This window comes from Oryx dammah, unplaced genomic scaffold (genome assembly GCF_014754425.2).
Source record: "Oryx dammah isolate SB20612 unplaced genomic scaffold, SCBI_Odam_1.1 HiC_scaffold_18, whole genome shotgun sequence".
NCBI lineage: Eukaryota > Metazoa > Chordata > Mammalia > Artiodactyla > Bovidae > Oryx > Oryx dammah.
In genome coordinates this window covers 68856661-68880649 of record NW_024070202.1, presented here as the reverse complement: position 1 = coordinate 68880649, position 23989 = coordinate 68856661, and the positions used below count along the sequence as shown (strand labels likewise).

Genomic DNA, 23989 nt, shown 5'->3' with positions numbered 1-23989 from the left:
GGCTACAGTTCAGAGGGTCACAAAGAGTTGGAGATGACTGAAGCAACTTAGCACACATACATATCCAATTGAATCAAGAGTTCCACAGAATAGCAAAGAGAGGTAAGAAGGCCTTCTTAAATGAACAGTGCAAATAGAGGACAACAATAGAATGGGAAAGACAAGAGATCTCTTCAAGAAAACTGGAGCTATTTAGGGAACATTTCATGCAAGGATGGGCAAGATAAAGGACAGAAATGGTATGGACCTAACAGAAGCAGAAAAGATTAAGAAGAGGTGGTAAGAATATATACAATTACACAAAAAAGATCTTCATGACCCAGATAACCACAATGGTGTGATCACTTACCTAGAGCCAGACATCCTGGAATCTGAAATCAAGTAGGCCTTAGGAAGCATCACCACAAACAAAGCTAGTGGAAGTGATGGAAATTTAGCTGAGTTATTTCAAATCCTAAAAGATGATGCTGTTAAACTGCTACGCTCAGTATGCCAGCAAATTTGGAAAACTCAACAGTGGCCATAGGACTAGAAAAGGTCAGTTTTCATTCCAATCCCAAAGAAAGCCAATGCCAAAGAATGTTCAAACTATTTACTATACAATTGCACTCATTTCACATGCTACTAAGATTATCCTCAAAATCCTTCAAGCTAGGCTTCAGTAGTATGTGGACTGAGAACTTCCAGATGTATAAGCTAGGTTTAGAAAAGCAGAGGAACCAGAGATCAAATTGCCAAAATTTGCTGGATCACGGAGAAAGCAAGGGAGAAACATCTACTTCTGCTTCACTGACTATGCTAAAGCCTTTGACTGTGTTATCACAACAAACTGTGGAAAATTCTTAAGAAGTTGGGAATACCAGACCACCTTACCTGTCTCCAGAGAAACCTGTATATGGGTCAAGAAGCAACATGGAACGATTGAGTGGTTCAAAACTGGGAAAGGAGTATAACAAGGCTGTATATTGGCACCCTAGTCATTTAACTTATATGCAGAGTACTTCGTGTGAAATGCCGGACTGGATGAATCACAAACTGGAATCAAGATTGCTGGGAGAAATATCAATAACCTCAGACAGATATGCAGATGATACCACTCTAATGGCAGGAAGTGAAGAGGAACTAAAGAGCCTCTTGAAAGTGAAAGAGGAGAGTGAAAAAGCTGGCTTAAAACTCAACACTCAAAAAACTAAGATCATGGCATCACTTCATGGCAAACAGATGGGGAAATGACAGAAACAGTGACAGATTTTATTTTCCTGGGCTCCAAAATCACTGCAGACAGTGAATGCAGCCATGATATTAAAAGACGCTTGCTCCTTGGAAGGAAAGATGTGACAAACCTAGACAGCATATTAAAAGCAAAGACATCACTTTGTTGACAAAGGTCCATATAGTCAAAGGTATGGTTTTCCAGTAGTCATATACAGATGTGAGAGCTGGACCATAAGGCTGAGTGCTGAAGAATTGATACTTTCGAGTTGTGGCGTTGGAGAAGACTCTTGAGAGTACCGTGGACTGCAAGGGGTCAAACTAGTCAGTCCTAAAGGAAATCAGTCCTGAATATTCATTGCAAGGACTGATGCTGAAGCAGAAGTTCCAATATTCTGGCCACCTGATACACAGAGCCAACTCACTGGAAAAGACACTGATGCTGGGAAAGATTGAAGGCAAAAGGAGGAGGAGGCAGTACAGGATGAGACAGTTAGATAGTATCACTGACTCAATGGATATGAATTTGAGCAAAATCAGGGAAACTGAAGGACAGGGGAGCCTGGCATGTTACAGCCCATGGGGTCACAAAGAGTCTGACACGACTTAGTGACTGAACAACAAATAGCCTCATCTGCCCAAGCAGGTATGATTGCTTTCATCAGTAGCATTAATGGGGATTTTTCTAACCTCTATCAATTTCTCGACACGTCTCATCATCTATAGTGTGTTTCACTAACAGCTCTCTGAGGTGAGGAAAGCATTTCTGTGTAAATTCTCTCATTTTAAGCAAAATTCAGAAGTCTGGTTCTTTGCAAGAGAAATGACAACTGCATTTTACAGAGAAAACAAGGGCAAAAGAGAACAACGTTCATATGTTTTACTACTGAATTGTCTTATGCTATCTTCTACTATCAAGGAAATAATTTTCAAGGACCTCAGTAGGGATAGATTCTTCCTGGGCAGGGATACTGGAGCAAATGGTGGACGGAAAGGTGTGATACAGAGGTCAGCTGCAGTTGAGAGTCCCAAAATAAAGGCAGCACTGCTCACAGGCCACTTGTTAGCTGCTTTTTCAACTGCAGCCATTAGTAGTACTTGAGAAACCAAACAAGCTAACAGGTCACAACCTACTTCACACAGATACATAAAGCAACCTGGGCAGAAATGCGATTCTTTCCCTCTTCTGTGTCCTAATAAAGGACCCTGCAGCTTTGTGAAAACAATCCACTTAAGGAGCTACTTTCTCCAATGAAAGTAACACAGCACACTACATCAATAAAAGCCTGTGTGGAAGATATGCAAGCTGAAATACAAGGTACAGATTGGCATAAAAATAAGTATTTTCTTAAATGAAACATGAGGAGAAATGAAACTACAAAATCCACAAAATAAGAAACATAGTTTCAAACCTGGCTTTACCCAATAAATATTTCCAGTGAGCTGACAATGGGCCAGGGGTCGGGCTGCAGGGAGAGGAAGCATTGAGGTAGGCCTGGGGCAGACCAGGCGCAGGGCTGCCAGGGAGGGAAAAACAAGGGGCCAAATGAGTTCCATGTGGCTAAAGCAAAAGAGGGGAGTGCGAAGCAGAGATGAGTCAGGGAGGAGAGCAAAGGCCTTTAAGAAAACGTGCAGAGACGGACTTTAAGCTACAAGTAACTGGAAACCACGAAAGAGACTTAACAGGAGAGACGGCATAATCAGGTTTTTACATTTTAGGAAGCCCACTCTTTGCCATGTCATAGAAAATGAACTGGAGACGATGAGAATGAAAGGCAAGGAGACCAGTTGAGGGCTGATGTGGCAGCATCCAACTGAGGTTCAGCCAAGGCACTGGAGGTGGTGGAGAGGGCAAGTGGACAAAGTCAAGGCACAGTTGAAAAGCAAAATGCACGGACATCACGGGGAATGGGCGAGGGTGACCTGCGCACCATATCCAAGTGTTCGTACTATTACTTTGGTTGAAAAGTAAAGGGCAAGGTTGTGGGGACTGAGAACGAGGCAACACGCTACGCAAAAATCTGAAAGTCTGTTTGTCTAAAAAAGTATTTTCTAACGTTGAAATCACAAATGAGAGAAGGCCGATAATTTGCTTTTCAAATGACTTTACACATAAACATGTATTCTTAAAGCAGGAAGATGTATTTAGAAATCTAGTATCATGAGAGAGATCCTCTCTTCTGTGATATGTACATCTAATGACATTATATTATTAGTCATCAGAAAATGCTTACTGCTCCCATTTCTAAGGACTTGGTAAATGACTAAACAATAAGATTATAAACTATAGGAAGAACAAAATTTTACCAACTCACATTACAAACAAAGCCAAGCACAAGAGAAACATCCTAATCTATTCTCATCCAAAAGGATGAGAATTAAAAATTAGGATTAAAAATGAACAAGATAAGGGTTTTTATCCAAGCTAAGTTTGAACTAATTTCCTGTGAGTGAGTCACTATTTTAGTCATCTTGCCTTCCAGGATAGAGGTGTGCTTTGTTACCAGCAGGGAGGAGTGGGGGTGGGGTGGGGTGGTAAGCCCTGGGGAGGGAGGGCGGTAGTGGCAAGGTGGGTGGGTGGAGAATGATGGAGGGAAAGATGGAAGAAGAACAGACCATGAAACATTTCCCCACTCTCTTGGGCAGTCACTGCATTTCCCATACCTTCGCCATGAGTGTTGTTCCAAATCCGCCCTGATAGTTATTAGCCGAGGGAACTCCATCCATCACCCCAGGTACAGGATTATAAGTGTCACTTGACCAACATCGTCCTGAGCTCATATTTAGGATTTTAGCCAAGAGTTTTGGGTCAAGCCCTAACCTGTCAAAGGTCAAAGGAAAGAAGTGTTAAATGTCAAAGTGTACAAGTCACGTGTGACTTATTTACGTCTGAGGGTGCTCCATCTTCTCTTTCCATTTATGATGTCTTGAAAAATCAAAGCAGACGGATGAATGAAGAATCCAATCTTAAATTATAGGGTGTTAAAAGCTAGTGAAGAAACACTTCTGAGCCAGGATACTCTACACTGAGAGAAAACCTGTGCTACCCTGCTTTTAAGAAACAATATATAATTGCATAAAAAGTGTTGCTGGCTTATCATACACATAGGTTTTCTAGTCTTTTGGACATTATCGCATTTATGCGTCACTTAAGAACCTTAACCCAAGATGATCATCTAAAGTCTTTACTTGCAAATGATATATTTCAGAAAGAAATACTGACAGATAAGTGGGAGTCTATGTATCATTTATGTGTATGTTTATTCTTTTAGCTTTTATGAGAATAAATGCAAGAGATGAGTCATGAGCAGTAAAATGAGCTTATGAGAAGTTATTATTATAAAAGAGGACATTTCTTGCTGTAAACTTTTCCTTATTTATTAAATCTTCATTAGACCATCTTGCTTATGAAGCAAGTCTGCATAGAGCTGTGACATATGCTATCTATTCAGAGGCATGCATTATAGTTCTGGGTCAACTGCTGATAAGGTTACTGATCCTGATAAAACAAAGCCTGCCCAAGCGGAAACATCATTTGTTCTATCACTGAGCTGATGGCATAAACGGCTGTTCAAATGTGGACCCAGGGAAAAAAAAAAAAAGAATTAAAATGCTGTACTACTTTGATTTCAAGTATCTTAGTGCAGTCTGGGAAGCACTGTTTTGCTAAGTGTCTTTTAATCAAGTTTCAAATAAAACTTTCTGCTTTTCCTTAAAACTAATCTGTTCCAGAAGGAAAAAAAAAGATTAAAAAGAGACATATAAATGTTAAATTGTGTATTTTAGCATGCTGTTTATTACCTGTGTGTTGAAATATATCTGTTTATTTCCAGGGCGGAATATAACAACCAGGAAAACCTTCTTCCAAATGCTCAAGTGGGGTCGAGGGCTAATACCCAGATGGGTAAGGACTTAACACATAATACAAATGTTATGTAATCAGACTTTCAAGGAGCAATTGTGATTCAAGGAATACAATATGGCATGCCATCTACATGAATTCACATAGTGGGCCATGTTATAATGAGCAGTTTTTACTAAAAGATCGTTACAGATAAAGATTCCATTGAAGTCAGCTGTTCAACTGTACTCTGCTGGAAAGTAACCTGAACAGTTTCATTCATTCTTTTATAAAGATCCAAGTTTGTTACATGTATAATTTGCTACTGATGCTTTCTTTCTCTTTTAAATATAATCAGGCTATCAGGGTTCTATGGTAGCAGATGACCCAAAGACAATGCACTTATGGAACAATTGTGAAAAATAAAGTCACAAATGAACAATTCGTTAATTTGCTGTAACTGCAAATATATATTCTAAGCACAAATATTTTGTTCTATGAACAGGGGATATTTTTAAAGACCCCCTCCCCAAAACACTGCTTTTTCCTTCCATTTGAAATGTAATTCAGGCTTCCTAATTTAAATTTTCTTTTAAAATGGCTCATCACATTCTGAGCAGCAGAGATACTCCCCTGCTTACCAGCCTGGACTCAACAGTGCCTCACAATGCTCTTGCTAAAGAAATTCATACTCTGTCTATAATACTCACCAAATGGGAGCACAGCTTATTATCTGTTGTAAAACCCTACATTTCATTTTGCTTGAATGTTCAAGGAAAAATACTGGCACTGATTTATGGAACTCTCTTTGGTGAACATGTTACTATTTAGAAGCACCCTGAGGGGCACACCAAAAAACAAGGTGACAGTTGTTATGTGCTCACTTTTCAAATCTGATGCTTCCCCACCATGCTGATACCCTTTAGGAGATGGCTGCTCCCTCTCCGCTCCTCCCCAAGGCATCCCCCCCACCCCCAACAGCAAAGTGTATCATTAAAAAGAGCAAGTTAGAAGTGTTTTGCATTTCATCTTTCTGAGGATTCTTTCACTGGCATATATATAACTGACAGCTAAAATTAGACATGATATTAAAATCAGTTACTGAAGTCCTCTGTCTTCCACTGTGCCCAAGGCTTGTAATGGTCTGCAACCAGCTAGAATACACAGTAATTGTCATTCAGGGAGTCTATCCTAGAACGTCATGCTTCACTGGAGAAGACTGAGTTTCCATTTGAAATCAACAAATTAATCCAAGACAGGTATCTGAAAGGGCAAGTTTAATAGGAAGCAGCTACTGGGCTCTCAACCATGATAAAATGTTATTGCTGTTTCCCTGTAAATTGGCTGGGAACATATGATACTTTCTGCATAAGAGCCCCATTGCTGTTCAGGAGATATACAGCTCAAGCCATCAAAAGGATGACAGTCTGTCAGTCCCCATAATAACTTGCCACTGGATGTGGTTCGAGAGTACGCGCGTGCATGCATGTGGCTTTACAATTGCTGGAATGTTCTCTGATATAAACAGAGAATGAATTCATTGCTCTGACCGCATATATAATGCAACTCAAATAAACGTCACTGTGTCAAATCTACTCACCTTTAAAACACAAGAATTTTAAATGAACTTTTGAGAGAAGTAAAAATGATGTATAAACTGTAAGAAAAATTCAAGGGAAGCCAAGTGTTTGCCTTCACTGTAACCAAGGCTTTTAAAGGCCAGAAAAGTTTGCTCACTTTGTAGTCTCTTTAAGTATCTATACTGTCTGGTTTATATAAGAACACAGCAAATGATGTCCCTAAACTGAGATGTGTGTATCACAGGAACCGATCTGGAAATGAAACATCCAAGACTAGGTCAATTTAAATCAATCATTCCCTTATTCACCAAATTTATGCAAACTTGCCAGCCTACAAGAGGCTGTGCCTGCCCTCCAAGAGTGGGCCAGTTAGGACATCCACATAGTAACATTTACCTAAGGCAGAGGGAAGAGCCTTGCCCACCTCCCTCCCTCTTTCCTCTTCATTCACCTGACAAACCTTCACTGAGTGCCTACTATGTGCCATGGATGAGCAGACAAAGCTCACAGGGCCTGCATTCTAGTTGGGAAGACAGGCAATAAACAAACAAACAAACAAATATATAACGCTAGCCAGTGAGAAGCATTATGAAGCAAAAAACGTTAACGTACAATTTAAATACTAACTGCCACCATCACATCAATAACTGCCATGTATTAAGCACCTACTCTGTGTTAGGAACTGTTTTAAAAGATTGACATGGGTGAATTTATTTACTCCTCACAACAGATTACATGGCTTCCCTAGTAGCTCAGATGGTAAAGAACCTGCCTGCAATGTGGGAGACCCGGGTTCAATCCCTAGGTTGGGAAGTTCTCCTGGGGAAGGGAATGGCTACCTCCAGTATTCTTGCCTGGAAAACCCCATGAACAGAGGAGCCTGGAGGGCTACAGTCCATGGGTTACATAGAGTTGGACATGACTCGGTGACTAACACTTTTACTTTTCACAGTAGATCCTATTATTACTGTGGATAGATACTATTATTTTTGTCATTTTATTGATGAGAAAAGTTTAAGTGGGTGGCAGAGCTGGGATGTGGTCATCAACAGGCACCCAGACTCACCACCCTGAGTCTCACTAGGTCATATGGGTAGTCACTGAATCAGCCATCAAATTTGGTCAAACCTTTATTATAAACCTTTGGCCATATGTTTTATCTATTAGGGTATACAACTGAGAGGTCTCAGTCATCACTTAAACGAAAAGACAACACCATCTCAGGGCAGCAGCCAAGAAGCTAAAGTTATGCTAGTGGGAAAGTCTTCATCTTGAACAGCCTTCCAGAAGTTTAACTGTTTTAAGCTTCTTTTGGTGGAAGGAGACAATATGGCTGTTGCTATGGGGCCCTGGGCCCTGGTGGTAATGCAAATAACTTGTTACACCACCTATGAGAAAACCAAACAAAACACAATTTCTGATAGAAGAAAAATGAAAACAAAACAACAAAACACATTACCAACCTTATTCTTATGTGGTGCATGGGAACAAAATCTCTCTAAGGCACATAAGGCATTTTTAGTACCATAAAACTATGCTCTGAGTCCTAAATAGAACCCAATTAGAAGGCAGAAAGGTCCAGTAAAAAAGAATCTCAAAATATGTTGTACACCAATGCTTTTTATGCTTTACTTTTTTATATAGCATTTAAACTTTCACTGACATCCATAAACATTCCCTGTAAAAGATCATATAGGGTCAATAAGAGTTTAAAACTATATAGTTTTATTCTATTTAAAAAAGGGAAACGTCAGTGTTCCAGAAAAAAACACTGCCTTATGAGAATGAAATTAATCAGAAATGATCACTTCATAGGAACAAGCGACTCAATTTGTAAATGTTGACATTAATGCTCTAGAAAATTTTCACTTCAGAGTGAACAGAATATAAATGTGGCTGAACCACTTTGATGCTATAGTACTTTGGGGGAATTTACTACTTGGGAATTTATGCTTGCTGATGCCAATTTTCTCTTTCACCTTGCAAAGCTCAATAAATCGTGGTCGCTCTCTATACTCTGTTAGAGAACAATCCTGTCATTTTAAACCATGTCTGTAAACCATGGAGAAAAGACAATAGCCGAAGCAATCATTTTTAGGACTTTCAAACCACTGAGAATCTCTGTAAGATAAACTGATAAAATCCTAATGTTATGAAAATAATTCATTAGTACAATGTAGAGTACCACAAACTTACAGATTATTAATATTATAGCACATAAGTAAAAATAATGAATTCCTGCTTTGAATTCAGATATATGTGTGTGTGTATATACATTTGTAAATATTTTATTTATACACATATAGATCAATAACAGTAATATACAGTTTTGGAAAAATTAAACATTGAAAGCTTAATATTTTCCAAATATTGTTTTTATCATAGTGAATCAAGGCCAACGATAAGAGAAAAGATTTACTGCTTTTGCTCTTAATACTTGTTTGAAATTTTATCACTTTTTTTTCTCTTTGATAACAAACTTACTCTAGTAGCCAATGTATACATTTTATTCATTTGATTCAACTGATTTTCATACTGCTCTTTATTAGCTGGCCTTTGGAGTTAGACTTGCATAAGCACTTACTGTACAAACATTTCATTTTAGAACGATCACCTAATAAGAGTTTTGCTAGGAAAAACATTTGAGGAATGCTATAAGATGCCTAATGAACATTCTGATCCAGTGATGCTTAAAGTAAGAGGCAGAATATAAAATAAATTGGCAAAAATAGAGGGAAATTTTGGTATAGTGTAACCTAGGCTTTTATATCCAGAAAAATGAAAATAAAATTCTAAAGCTGAAAATGCATATTAATACTCTAATCCTGTTATCAATACCAATTAATTTTGTATGCAATTTGGTTCCAGAAATTTACATTGTCTCCCTCCATAAGATTAGTCTAAAGAATGGACACAAAAACAAGTTACTAATAACTAGTTTTCCAATTATGATAAGTGACCCATAGCCTAAACCAGCTACATTACAGACACAACACTCTGAAAAGCTTCCTATATACTACCAGTTTTATTAAGACTTTGTACAGATATGCCTTACCATCTTACAGACATTCAATTTTAAAATGTAAATGGTACAGGATATTGATAAACCAATTAGCACTGATGCAAAGCAAATTCCTCTTTTATCTCAATTACAACATGACAACTTAATAGGTCAAGATAGTTTAACATCTGAGACAAGGGCAATTCAATAAAACAACAGCATCTTGATATGGTAATTAAGAGGAAATGTGAATCCATTACTGTGTTTTAAAAAATATCTCAAGTACTTTGGCTCTTTTATTACTTTTATCAAAAGCTATGATATGAAACACTACTCTGATTTGTAATATATTTGGCAAGCAGTTCTGGGAAGTGTGAAGGAAACACTTGAATAAAAGCATCTTTCTCATTAAGCATTTTCTAAAATAAGAAATATATATTATATTCATGAAATACAAAACATTCAAAAAATTAATTAGGTGATTAATCATATTTAGAATTCCTAACCCAAAAGATTAAAGACTAAAATTAAGGCATTAACCTTAAGCATTCTAAAGGATGATCCCCATCGTAGGAAAAACTTAATTCCTAAATCAATTTCAGCAAAGTATGAATGCCATTTTATTTCAATGAAAAGATATATTTTTAATGTAAAGTAAGGATAATATAAAATCTTAATGTAAAACCCTAGGCAAGTTAAAATGAAGAGTTATGCTATGCAGTCTTATGAATGCCATCCAGTTTATCCTGAGAATAAATAACCAAGAGTCCTTTTAGTGTAGATACTGGGGACTATATTTTAAATAAATACATAAAACCAGTCACATGGTAGCCTAATTCACTATACATTAAAACTGTATTTTATACAAATTTGTCCTACACTGCCAAAAATTGTTTAAATTTTATAGTAAAAGTGTTTCTTGCATTGTGACATAATAGAAGAAATGGAGCTCCCAATATAAAAAGGATAATGTAACTTCAAATATACAGCACAACACATTTTATGGTTTAGGGCAGAGTATTCATGCTCTCCAGGGTCCTATTGGTTGTCCAATAAGCAAAGTCTATTAAAGTTCAATAATGAAATACTTTCAAAATGTTTCTGGATCAACTCATTTATCTCTCATGAACATTTGTTTTCAACATCAGAAAATCAAATTGGAAAGCTCGTAAAAATTGTTAGTATATGAAAATGTACATTCAACAAACCTGATTCCCAGATTCATAGCTTCAGCAGTTCCAATCATACTAATAGCTAACAGCAAGTTGTTGCAGATCTTCGCAGCCTGAAAACAAATTGAGTACGCATTAAATATATTTATTTTCAAGCCGTAACTCACAGGAAGATTTCTTCACCCAATTCTACATATTTCTAAAAGTAAGAGCATTCAACTGTTGATTCTCTCAAGCAGGAAAAGGCACTTGGTGCTGCAAACCTCCCTCCAAGCCTAACACAAGCTCCCAGAGCTGACGGGGTGTCAGCTGGTGGGGGTGTCTCTTGCACCAGGGAAGAAACGTGAAGTGTAGGTCACCGAGTTACTCCCATGGGTGCAGGCACAACAGGGAATACTGACTGATGTGGCACAACTGTTCCTTCAGGAATGGGGCTGACAACCTAACCGGGGAAACAGTAAGTAACACACTGAATGAAAAGGCAGTGAACAAGCAAACACAACTAAGTGGCAAATTGCATGGGAGAAGCTGTAGGCAGAGACAGGAGGAGTTCAGAGACACCAGATCAGTGAGGGCAGGAGCAGAAAGGAAGTGAAACCTGAAACCATCTCTCAGAAGGTCAGGCAGGATTTAAATAGGTAAGAGAGGGAAAGGAGGAGACCAGGAGAAAAAGTAAATATCTCATACCTAAGAGTATAGTATGAGATATTCTTGAGAACAGTAAGGAAATGGATTCCTGGGCAGTGGTTTTAAGGAATGGGAAGAAGTCTGACAGTTTAAGACTGGGTCAAGAGCTACAGTTTAAGACTGGGTCAAGAGCTACGGAAGCTGGAATAGAGTGTCCGGGAGTTGGAATGGAGTGTCCGAGTTTGACATGGTAGGAAACAGAGATGGACACAAAGTGTCAGAACTGGGAACTCTACAAGGACACAAACATCTTGATTAGTTCTGGCTATAGTGTTGGCAGAGGGGTAAACCCAGTGTCCAGAGATCCACTAGGCCCTGTGAGCAGTCAACAAGGCATGACACAATGAAAGACTAGACCAGGCAATGTGTGGACTGAATGGAGAGAGAACAATGAGAGCCACTGAAGCTAGAATCAGAAACTGGAGACTGACTGGATAAGGGAATGGAGACAATAGATGTATCAAAGATCATAGTATAGTCCTGAATATGATGATAAAAAAAAAAAAAAGGACCAGTGACCAGGACAAAGCATGAAGAGGAGTGTGAGTATTGGGTGGGAAGGGGACAACTTGTTTGATTTCAAGATTCAACGTGATCATTCACCTCTATCTGACCAGAAAAATAACATATCACATTTCTTAATGAAAATTGTGGGTTTTTTTTTAAGTTAAAGTGCATACATCACTTCTACCCAACAGTACTACGAACAGAGCTGTGGCAGCAATTACAAAGTTAGAGGGAGGATAACAGCGAATCCGACAACATGAGCACTTCACACAGAAGCCATTTTAAGGATAATTTCAGTGGTCGCTGAGGCAAATATGTCAAAGTCTGAAATGAAGGGACTTTTGACATCTTTTTAAATTAACTGGCTGATCTCTGCTTACTTCCAGTAGGAATGATGGAAAACTAATTTTTTCTAATTTAAGAAAACCTGAGCAAACAAAAAATCCATAGATTGAACAGAGTAAGGCAGAATCAGATTGTCGTCAGGAAAGAAGGAAGGAACATTAGCTGATTTTACATCATCAAATCAGTGTCAGTGATGTGAAAACGTTACCTGCCCTGTCCCAACAGCTCCACAATACACCACATTGGAGCCCATGCACCCCAGCAACTCTTGGGCAGCAGCAAATTCTTCTTCGACTCCTCCTACCATAAATGTGAGGTTCCCCGACCGAGCAGCTCCCACACCTGAATGGTTTGGGGGTAAAGGGATAGAAGCAGAGGGATACATTTCTTGAAGTGTTTAAGTAGATTATAAAATCAGAGAAAATTCCAAACCAAATCAAAAACCTTGCCTTCAAGTTGTATTTGTATCAGGCATAAATCTCTCCTGGAATATTTTAATTGTCAAGTATTGAGAGGGTTACTCATAAGCCAAAGGCAACACACAGATTTAGTCGAACTCAATTCATCTCAAGTTTTTTGCAGGATCATGGAGTACCATGGGAATTTGAAATGTGAATTTTATTATTTCCATGCATCTCTTATTCTCCTGAAAAACCTATTCACTAATAGTGTGTGAAAAAGATGACCTGTACCTTGACCAGTACCTGCACCATGGGAATAGTCATGGGGTCAGCTGCCAGGTTTGGATCTGGGGTCTCTGGCTCACTCACTCCCTCTCTGCACACTATTGACAGATGAGACCGACAAAGAGAGGGACTTGTCTTTTTCTCCCATAAACAAGTAGGCATTTCAGATGGAAAGATTCTTTTTTAAGGTAAAGAAAACAATTGCTTAGTTAGACTGATTATTCTGATGTGCACTTTCTAGCTATTACTTGATTTTTCTTTTTCTTCCTGCTATACAAGCATCCATACCTTGAAGATTCTGGGGGTTCAGTTCCAGGTCACCCCCGTAATGTGAATATTGTAATCAGGTGAGAGTCACATGAATATTTAGATTTTTCAGTGCATATAAAATTTATATTTACACTAGTCTGTACTCTACTACATGGGCAATAGCATTATGTCTATAAAAACAATGCATACACAATTTAAAAATTCTTTACTGTTAAAAATGCTAAGTATCACCTGGCACGTCAAGGTTACCACAATGTTGGTTCTTTCTGTTAAATAAATATTTAATTGATTTATTGTTGAAGTACAGTTGATTCACAATGTCTTGTTAATTTCTGCTGTAAAGTGACTCAGTTATACATATATATATTCTCTCTCATTATGGCTTATCACAGGATATTGAACATAGTTCCCTGTGGTATACAGTAGGATTGTTGTGTACCCATTCTGTGTTTAATGGAAAAACCCAATATTTGAAAAGAGCAATGTAACAAGGTATACCTATACACCTGTTGGGCAGTTCATTCCCAGTGATATGATGGGAAGAAGAAATAAACTTTTATCCATGGTTTGGCCACTCCTCAGCCTCTCAAATGTCTGAAGTATGTTCACTAATGGAAATGACAGGAGAAGCAAATTCTACTTCAGCACAAAAAATATGGCCTAGACTTGTCTTAAAAAGGAAGTAGGGGGGAGCTTCACTCATCTATATTAATATTAACTATAAAGTAAAACCAAGAGTATTATTTATTGCTTTTAGCATTAGAAAAAAATCTTAATTTATAATTTTCAGGTTAGGTTTTGTTGCTCAAAACCAGGGAAGTATGTGAAAGAACTATATTAGTACAATTTCTGCCTTTACAACTTATTTATAGTATAGCTAGGAATAAAGAAACTGTAACTATTTGTGCTATGTATCAAACCTGGCTATTAGACTAGACAGCTGCAAGTAATGGCCTACTTTTAAATTTAATTTATTCAATGAAATACAGGTTTTATACATAAAAAGCCAAATGAGGAGATCTTTATTTCATTCTAATTGTGAACATTTCACAAACTGATAGCCTTTCTGTTTTACAGTTCATGCTGTTTTTAACTAATTATTAAAAGGAAGAGAAGTCAGCATTATGTTAGCCAAACAATCTTGGAAGAGGAAGTGCCCACTTGCTATGAAAGTCTGAGATGCTTACATATGGTTAAATTACATTATTTCACAATATTTTCAGATACACTATGGAACTGGTTATGTACAAAAACCCAATTAGAACAAATGCTTTTAATTAGCTTATCTGTGCCATTTGAACATTCTGATAATGGTGAAGTTTAAGTGACTGTCATTTTGTTAGTTTCTAATTTACTTCACCAAGATGGTGGATCATTAATGTTTTACAATCATTTTGCTCAATTTCTATGGCTATTTTAATTCAAACAACATAACCACCCTTACTCCAAATCCTGTTGATCTGACCAGGAGAAATTAAGCAGACGATTTAAGTCAAAGCTTACAAACAAACCAGCACTATCCATCATAGATCAACAGCTTTGTATCTAGATTACAGGCTGCTAAATAGCTTCAGAGAGTCATTTATTAAAGGAAAATTAATGCTGACAATGGTTCTCAGCTGGTTAATCTTTTGACAGGTATACTTTCTCACTTGTTCAAACACATATTTCAAAAAGAAGAAATAAGTTATTTAAGAGAATACCACAAAAGAAAGAATAATTCATCTTTTAATTCGTAAGTCTGTGGTATTTCCACTCTTTTCTTCTCTCATTATGTGATGTAATTATTTCCAATTTTATCATAATCTATATTCCAATGTAAGGGTCTGGCCAAACTGGGTAATTCTACAGTTTTGGCATTCCCTGGGACCACATTCTGACTTTCCACATGTATTCCTTTAACTATATGTCACTACCAAGCATAGTCCTATTGCAATGACAAAATTAAGACCTGGTCCATCTAGTCAGTTATAGTTTTTCCAGTAGTCATGTATGGATGTGAGAGTTGGACTATAAAGAAAGCTGAGCACCAAAGAATTGATGCTTTTGAACTGTGATGTTGGAGAAGACTCTTGAGAGTCCCTTGGACTGCAAGGAGATCAAACCAGTCAATCCTGAAGGAAATCAGTCCTAAATATTCGTTGGGAGGACTGATGCTGAAGCTGAAACTCCAATACTTTAGCCACCTGATGTGAAGAACTGACTCACTGGAAAAGACGCTGATGCTGGGAAAGATTGAAGGTAGGAGAAGGGGACGACAGAGGATGAGATGGTTGGACGGCATCACCAACTCAATGGGCATGAGTTTGAGCAAGCTCTGGGAGTTGGTGATGGACAGGGAAGCCTGGCGTGTTGCAGTCCATGGGGTCACAAAGAGTCAGATATGACTGAGTGACTGAACTGAAGTTATCCCAAAATAAATGCAACCATTTCAAGTTTTGAAATAACATAGAGACAGCTGGAACTCTAAAGCTGTATAAGACAATCTCCTGGATTTCAGAAGACATTGTATATATTTTTATGTCTATGAATAATAAACAATAACTTTATTACTCTGCCATGCATTTTAAATCAAATCCACTCCCCAAAATAAGAAAATATGGAATATATAACTAGGCAGCTGCTAGACTATTGGGAGTATTTATTTTACCTTGCTGCTGCTGCTGCTAAGTCGCTTCAGTCATGTCCAACTCTGTGCGACCCCACAGACAGCAGCCCACCAGCTCCCCCGTCCCTGGGATTCTCCAGGCAAGAACACTGGAGTGGGTTGCCATTTCCTTCTCCAGTGCATGAAAGTGAAAAGTGAAAATGAAGTCGCTCAGTCGTGCCCGACTCTAGCGACCCCATGGACTGCAGCCTACCAGGCTCCTCCATCCATGGGATTTTCCAGGCAAAAGTACTGCAGTGGGGTGCCATTGCCTTCTCCGTATTTTACCTTATATTTTAGTAATTGTATTATATATATAAAACTGAAATATGCCCTATGCTTAATTTTATTCCAGCATTTACACACCTTATTAAAACCTTTGATTTTCTGACCTGATTCCTCCATGACACCGTAAATCACTTACAAGGGGAGCATTTGGGTCATGCTTATGTCAGCACATCTATCACATTCAACAGACAGTTGTTCCGTAAATTAATTTATGAGCATGGTACAAACAGTAAAGGATCTAGAGGTGAAATACCTGGTTTGGGAATGTGCTGGTTATGTTGTTATTATAAACAAATTATAAACAAATTACTTCACTTCTCTGAGGTTCTGTGTATGAAAGAGGAAAACATTAATAGCTTTTTCAGAGTGGTTTTTTTCTTCATCTATATAATATCTTGAGTCCTTTCCTATTTGGTTATCTAAGCTGTCTGCTCTAGTATAATTTTAGCCTCTATGGCTAAATAGTGGCTGGCTTGAGCCAATTCTATAAATAATGGAAGCAGGCTGGTTAGAGTTAAGAACTACTAAAGTAGTCCACAGCCAGTGACATTAAGATTACAGAGAAGACCTCTTGTAAAATCTTTCAAAAGCAACACAATGTGGGAAAGTGACAAGAAAGCTGCATTTGTTTGGTCTTATTCATTCAACAAAATTAACCTACTAAAAATCAAGCCCTGTGCTAAGCCCTAGGGTGACAGATGAATAACATGTGTTCCCGATCCTAAGAAGTTGTTATACACTTGTGAACCAGTCTCCTCTCTCCTTAACCATCACTAAACCTGGGTTGAGTCATCACCATCTCTCACCTGAATTACTGTGACAGCCAGGTCCTACCTGATCTCTCTTCAGCTCTTGCCTCTAAAGCCTATTCTCCATACAACAGTCAGAGGGATCCTTTTTAAAATATAGCTGACCCTTGAATAATACAGAGATGGGGAGCACTGACCCCCACCCAATGCAGTTGAAAATCTGAGTCTAATTTATGGCCAGCTCTCTGCATCCAAAGAGTCAACCAATCATGGGTCATATAGTACAGAAATACTTATTACTGAAAAAAATCTGCACATAAGTAGATCCTCTGGTGTTCAAGGGTCAACTGTATAAATCTAGTTCATGGTTCCTCCCTCCTCTCCAACCTCCAAAGTGGCCCATCATTCTCAATATAAAATCCAAAGTCCTACAAAGCGGTACATGGTGTGGTCCCTGGCTACCTCTCCTAGCTCATTTCATACCATTCTCTTCAGCACTCACTGCTTTCCAGCCACCTGGCCTCCCTTCTGCTCCTGAAGCAGGTCAAGTAAGTTCCCTTCTCAAAGCCTTGCACTTGCTAGTCCTTCTTCTTGGAATGTTCTTTTCCTAGGTATTTAATACTTGTTTCCTTTATTTCATTCAGGTTTTTTTTTTTCTCAAAATTCACCTCTTTAGAGAGGCCTTCCCTATCTCCCTAACATAACCATCTAAAATGGCACCTAGCCACTCTCTATCCCCTTTTCCAGATTTAATTTTATTTACAGCACTGATTACCATCTGTTTATGTTAACACCTCTATTTATTTGTTTCTGATCTGAATTCCCCACATTAAAATTAGCTCCAGGAGAGTAGCAACTCTGGCTTATTCACCCAGTATACCCAGTGTCCAGTCCATAAGAGGTGCTTAGTAAATACAGTATGTGTTCCAGAAAGAGAAAGGGGCAAAGGGAGAGCCAGGAAATGAGTGACCACAGTACATGCAAGAGCCATTCCCATAGACATGCAAAGCATTTGTCCTTCTAGAAAGTTTTTTCACATGTAAAGTGAGATGATTAGACAAGATTATCACTGAGTTACTTTTAAGCTTTTGAAATTCTGTAATTTTGGATTCTCAAGTTCATACACATACACTTTCCCACATCCATCATATTAACACACAAAACTGAAGCAGGTTTCATTTTATGCAAATAATATATTAAAAGTTTCAGATTAGAGAAAAGAGTTTAAAAATGAATTTTTTTTATGTAACGACAGTAATTAAATCTGACAAGCCTAAAGACTTGTAGTTGCCTTTGATGGTTTATCTAACGCTTTCCTGTGATGATGTCGTCTGTGTTTCTCTCCTATGACCCTAGGATCAGAAAAACTGAATGCATTCGTACGGACAAATGAAAAGGCAAAGGCCCAAACCATTCAAAATGGGTGGCTGACTACCCTTCCTTTAAAGTGATAGATATCTATCACTTCTCTTGGTAGCAGTTTGATTTCAATCAGCCTTACAGTGGAGAAGCACTTTAATCCAAGACCCTAAATCACCCCTCCCCTTTATAAAAAAGGTATCACAGGGAGCCTCCATTATCTAAACTACCTTCCTTCTTTCTACTCCTACTTATAGTTAACTCCTCCCCTTTATAAAAAAGGTATCACAGGGAGCCTCCATTATCTAAACTACTTTCCTTCTTACCTTCCTTCTACTCCTACTTATAGTTGACATAAAAAAATGTGACCATCTGAAATCCATTCCTCAGTAGTTCTCAACCAAGAATGGCAAAAAACAGTCCTTGCACCCAAGGAGTTTGACAGCTAGTGTTTGTGGCATTGTGTGGATGCATGTGGATGGAGACAGGAAAAGAGGTAAGACAAATGCAAATATAAATAATAAAAGACTGTTAGACGCAAGCTACAGAAGAGGTATACACACAACTGCAAGAAGTTCAAAGAAGAAAATATCAGCAGGAAGTATCTGTCAGTCCTTCTAACAGCTTGACAGATCTTGGTGCTAGGTACAAAGATTCAAGGAGTAAGCATATTTTCTAAATGACAAATTGGGACCTCTTTTTTGGTATCAGGAGAATCTGAAATACAACTGTTCCAGAAAGTCCAAAATGTAAGGTCATGATAGGTATAAAACATAGTCTTTGCTCTCAAAAAGTTTAACAAATAATTAGGAAAAAGAGACACATACTCAGAAGTAAATGCCAAAAGGTAGCATCACATACCACATGTCAGATGGATGAAGACAATCACCACCTAATACCAACTCCCCCTTTCCTTCTATTTTTCAACCTCCATCATCAAAAGAATACTGATTCTCAGAGAGAGAAAGAGTGAACATCAAATAAGAAATTGATCTCAGAGAGTAATGGTCTTGCTGTCAACTGTGGGTAGGCTTATGAAAACTTTGATAAGAATACAAGTATTCTGAACCCATTTGTAAATTGTGTTCAGAGCAGTTTCAAGTAACTTGAGCATGTAATTTTGTTTGTTTTATATACAGTGAGTTCTGCCTGTTATCGAAATGCACATAATACCCTACCCTCTTCACAACAGATTTGAGCTTGCTTAGTACAGAAAACTGAAAATGAGAATTAAGAACAAATACCAAAATGAAACCGTTAAGATTTCACAATGAATTTCAAATACAGATATCAGGTTTTGTTTTGTTTTTGGGCAAATCCTATTTGGGAGAGGAATAAAGCAGTCTCAAGGAAAATATAACTTTTCCTTGAACTAAGTTACATGCTTAAAATATTATCATTTGGAACTTTATGCAGGAGATAGTAAATAAAGTAATGGACAGTGTTCTTCATATTTTTACAAAATAGTAGTGATAATTTTTTTCAAGGTAAACTGAGCTAAAATTCAGTTCCTTCTTTATAACCTTTTCTGGCTAACCTTAGTCTTGTACCTGTAATATAAATCAATATTAATAACCTCATTCTAATATTTATGTTTATCCTAATCTTTGGCACTTTTTTTTTGACAGAAGAACCAAAATGGGCTTAAGTCTCAAGTCATGCATCAACATGAATATAATAGCTAGAGACATTAATCGGAGAAGGCAATGGCACCCCACTCCAGTACTTTTGCCTGGAAAGTCCCGTGGACGGAGGAGCCTGGTGGGCTGTAGCCCATGGGGTCGCGAAGAGTCGGACATGACTGAGTGACTTCACTTTCACTTTTCACTTTCATGCATTGGAGAAGGAAATGGCAACCCACTCCAGTGTTCTTGCCTGGAGAATCCCAGGGCAGGGAAGCCTGATGGGCTGCTGTCTGTGGGGTCGCACAGAGTCAGACATGACTGAAGGGACTTAGCAGCAGCAGCAGAGACATTAATAACTATTCCTTACTATTTCTATATAGCCTCACAGTTTCTTTTCCATTAAGGAAAAGCTACTTTTTTCTGAAGTACTTAAATGTTTATGTTTCTGTAAAAAAGAGAACTTCATAATTCACTGTATCTTCCCCCTTTTCTTTAGTTACAGGAAGCAGTAACTTTCTGTTTCTCTTCTTTCTCTGTAACTGGTTTCTGAATTTTTTTCTTTTTAATGAACTCTATCCACTTCTCTGGTTTCCTCGCCTGTCCTTGCAACAAACTGCACTATGCAGTGCATGCTGGAAACCCTTTTCAGCGGCTGTCAGTGCAATGGCTTTTCAGGCACCCATGCCTCTCCTGGGCGTTCCTTCTTAAGAAATGTCCTTCTCCTTCTTTGCCTGACTAACTCCTGCTTATCTTTCTACACTCAGGGGCCTTCTTTGATGGTCCACTGGAGAAGACTCTGCACTCCTAAAGCAGGGGACCTGGGTTCGATCCCTTGTCAGGGAACGAGTGCTGTAACTAAGATCCGGTGCAGCCAAATAAATAAATAATAAATGAAATAAAGATTTAAACAAAGATTCATCTCAGGTTAACTCTGAGAAGCAGTGAATGACCATGACCCCCTTTTTCTATTATTGTGACATTCCTAGTGATATCTCTGATAAAGCACTGATACTAATCAGTGATTTTTCTGGGGTCTTGATAAGATTATTATTATGAGCTGTTGGAATCTTAGCATCCAGCATGTGCCTGATAAATGATCCCTGGCTTTTTAGGAGGTAAGCAGAGAAGAAATCAATGATTAATAAAATGACCAAGAATACTAAGACAATGTTTTCTAACATTAAATAACACAATGTTTTTACTTTGGAATAGCATGATTCTCCACGTGTGATAATGGCACTCTCACTTATTGCTGAATAAATATGCATGCACATAAGTACACATGTATGGAGACACTATCATGAAGACTTGAAAAATGAACATGTGATCTGCGTTAAATGACCTGGAGTGAGGGTCACACCACTTGGACCACTTACAACATCTTTCGATCTTGGTTGCTCCACCTGAAAATGGTGATATAAAAACACTTGCTATACTTAAATTTGAAACTCAAATGAAAGAGTACATTGGAAAGATACTGAACACAGTTTCTACCCTGGTGTTACAAAAAATTCAAATATAACAAAAAGTAAATCTACTCAATTTGAACATGTTAAAGGCTTTGGCCTAACACAGCAGCAAAGAACTAAAATATGGAATTTACCCTTAATGAGAAGCTGAACCAAGAGTTCAGCTCACAATAAAAAAACTATTATGCAAGCATAGACAACTTAGAATAACCATTTATAAGTCACAAATAAGGAGGTCATTTTCAATCCAATGGCCATTAGAAAGAAATCTTCAAAAACCAGAGAAGGGAGAGATGGCAATCTAAGGAGTACAATCGAGTTAGATTTGTCTTCAATACTGCAAAAATCCTGCCACCAAAGCATTCTCATTGATATATAGCAAAATGTAGTAAATCACTTAATTTACTCAAAAGAACTTAAATGTTTTAACCAGTCTGCCATCAGAAGAGATCAAGAAGAGGGCCAATGGGACTCGGGCTGCAATGTGAGCCGTCTTTAAAATGCAATTGTTCTAATCATTTTCTACAGATGCAGCCTCACAAGGGGCTGCTGTCACAGGGACCATTTACGACTTGTTATGGTGTCTCTATTGTTTACCAGCGACATTCGCTGAAAAAGGCGACAGCTGGGACAGAAAGCTGCTACTCAACGAACAATATAATCCCGTGAAAGTAATCAACAAATTTAAGGGTGTTAATTAACTTTACACTTTATCATGTTCAATTAGTTGTCCTTTCTAGAAAAGATTGCCGTGCACAATCAGTTTAGAGCGTGCCATGTTTGATTTGTAAGTGATCACTGTTTCTGTTTCAGAGCCCATGTCAGATGTCCTCTTGGGTTTTGGTGACACAGATGAATGGCTCTGCACATGTTAGGGGGTGATCTGGTTTAACATAAGCCAGCATAACATAACCCCTTGTTAACACTATTGCTGGCATTATCTAAGCTGGAAACGGAAAAGCAGAAACAGTCGCTGCACTATTCTGGAGTTGGACAAATGCAGTTTAGTTCTTCCTGCAATAAACACAGACACAAATACATGGAGAAATAAGCAATTTTTCATCATTATTTTTCAAAATAAGACTTGTCTTTCAGGGGCATGTTTGGGATCATTTCCTCCCAGCAAGATCTTGAAGCTCTGCTGCATTATGCACAAAGCACCAGTGTCTCCTCAGCCTTTACATAATGCAGACAGCCTTCTCCATGGCAGGTGAACAAATGCTAGGGTGTGTTGTTAAGTACTAGCTGGTGTTAAATTCTAGACTGTGACTTTCAAATCCAGATGCCCTGTTGTATGTGTGGGAAATCTTCAAGGGACTATATCAACCTATGAACACAATGTGTTTCTCTCTTACCTTTAATGCATCTGTTCTGATATGCTAATAGTACAAGGAAAAGTTCATGATACAGTGACAATATATTCAGTATCATATTTTAATGTAAGTCACTGCAGTTCCTCTGAACTGATAAATGGAGCTTTGTATCAAATATTTCATAAGTCACTGAATAAGTGAACAAAACCTGAAACAGGTTTTGCAGGAGGTATCCATCGATAAGAAAACAAAAGCAAGGGACATGTTTCTCTTAAAAGAACAAGTAAGAACTATTTATGTAGGATTTTGAAACATCTTCATAAAGCTACACCTTGCTCTTTCAGACTCCTTCCTATATAATACAAATTAAACACATACAAATAAACTACACCTGGTTAGCTAGATATAGACACACAAGGACAAAGCTGAACTTCTTCAAAACAGAAAAGTTGTTAACTCTGAAAGCTAATAATGTCCTAAGTTAAATATTAAAGAAGGAAATTACAGGCTCTATCTGAAACAGCTGAAACCACAATACGCGGCAGCAGAAAACATTAGTTTTCTGCAGAAGATCTGCAGGGAGAAGGGAAGCGGTCGATAGATCCTTAAATTGGAAGCAATAGCCGTTCTTCTATCCCAAGTTGGCAGCTGCTACATTTGCAGACCTGGTTCATTATTTACCCATAATGACCATCAAGCTGCAGTCAAAGTCAGATCACAACAACTGTCAGCAGCTCTTTTAATTAGCCTTGTTTGAATTCAGATAAATATCACAATAGACCTGCTTATGCTGAAAGAGCAACAGAACGTCCCGCATGGAGCTGGGCTGGTCTCAGGACCAATGCAGTACAGAGGCCATCACACAGAGTGGGGATTTTTATAGGGTGGGGGTAAATCAGAGAATGAAATGGTTTGCTTTTATTTTGAAAATCACTTTGAAAACCAATTCTCTGACAGTCACCCCAGATCAAGATGGTGCATAATGTTGGATTTACTATGAAACTCTAGGCTCCTAAAAGCTACATATCTGTAGCCCAAGGAGAGCCCAAGGAGAAAGTTAATGATGTCTTCAGAGATTGTGATTTTCAAAACTCCGTCTTGCAGATAACGTGTCTTTCAGCTTAAAAAAAAAAATCACTTTTAAAAGCCAAATAAAAAATCTTGTATTAAACAGCTTGTAGCCTTTGTCCTTCTGTTTTGCTTTCTTTAGAAGTAGCATAATTTGCAACAGTTTTCTG

At 38.1% G+C, this 23989-nt stretch overlaps 1 protein-coding gene across 1 annotated transcript in view; it reads right to left on the bottom strand.

Moving 5' to 3' along the window:
• HIBADH (3-hydroxyisobutyrate dehydrogenase) overlaps positions 1 to 23989 on the bottom strand; it is a 108802-nt gene that overhangs the window by 4930 nt on the left and 79883 nt on the right. Inside the window, exons 5-7 of the mRNA XM_040259721.1 lie at positions 12554 to 12687; positions 10843 to 10919; positions 3877 to 4033 (exon numbers count right to left, since the gene is read on the bottom strand). Of these exons, the coding sequence (XP_040115655.1) occupies positions 3877 to 4033; positions 10843 to 10919; positions 12554 to 12687 (368 nt within the window). The remainder of the gene's footprint in view (positions 1 to 3876; positions 4034 to 10842; positions 10920 to 12553; positions 12688 to 23989) is intronic.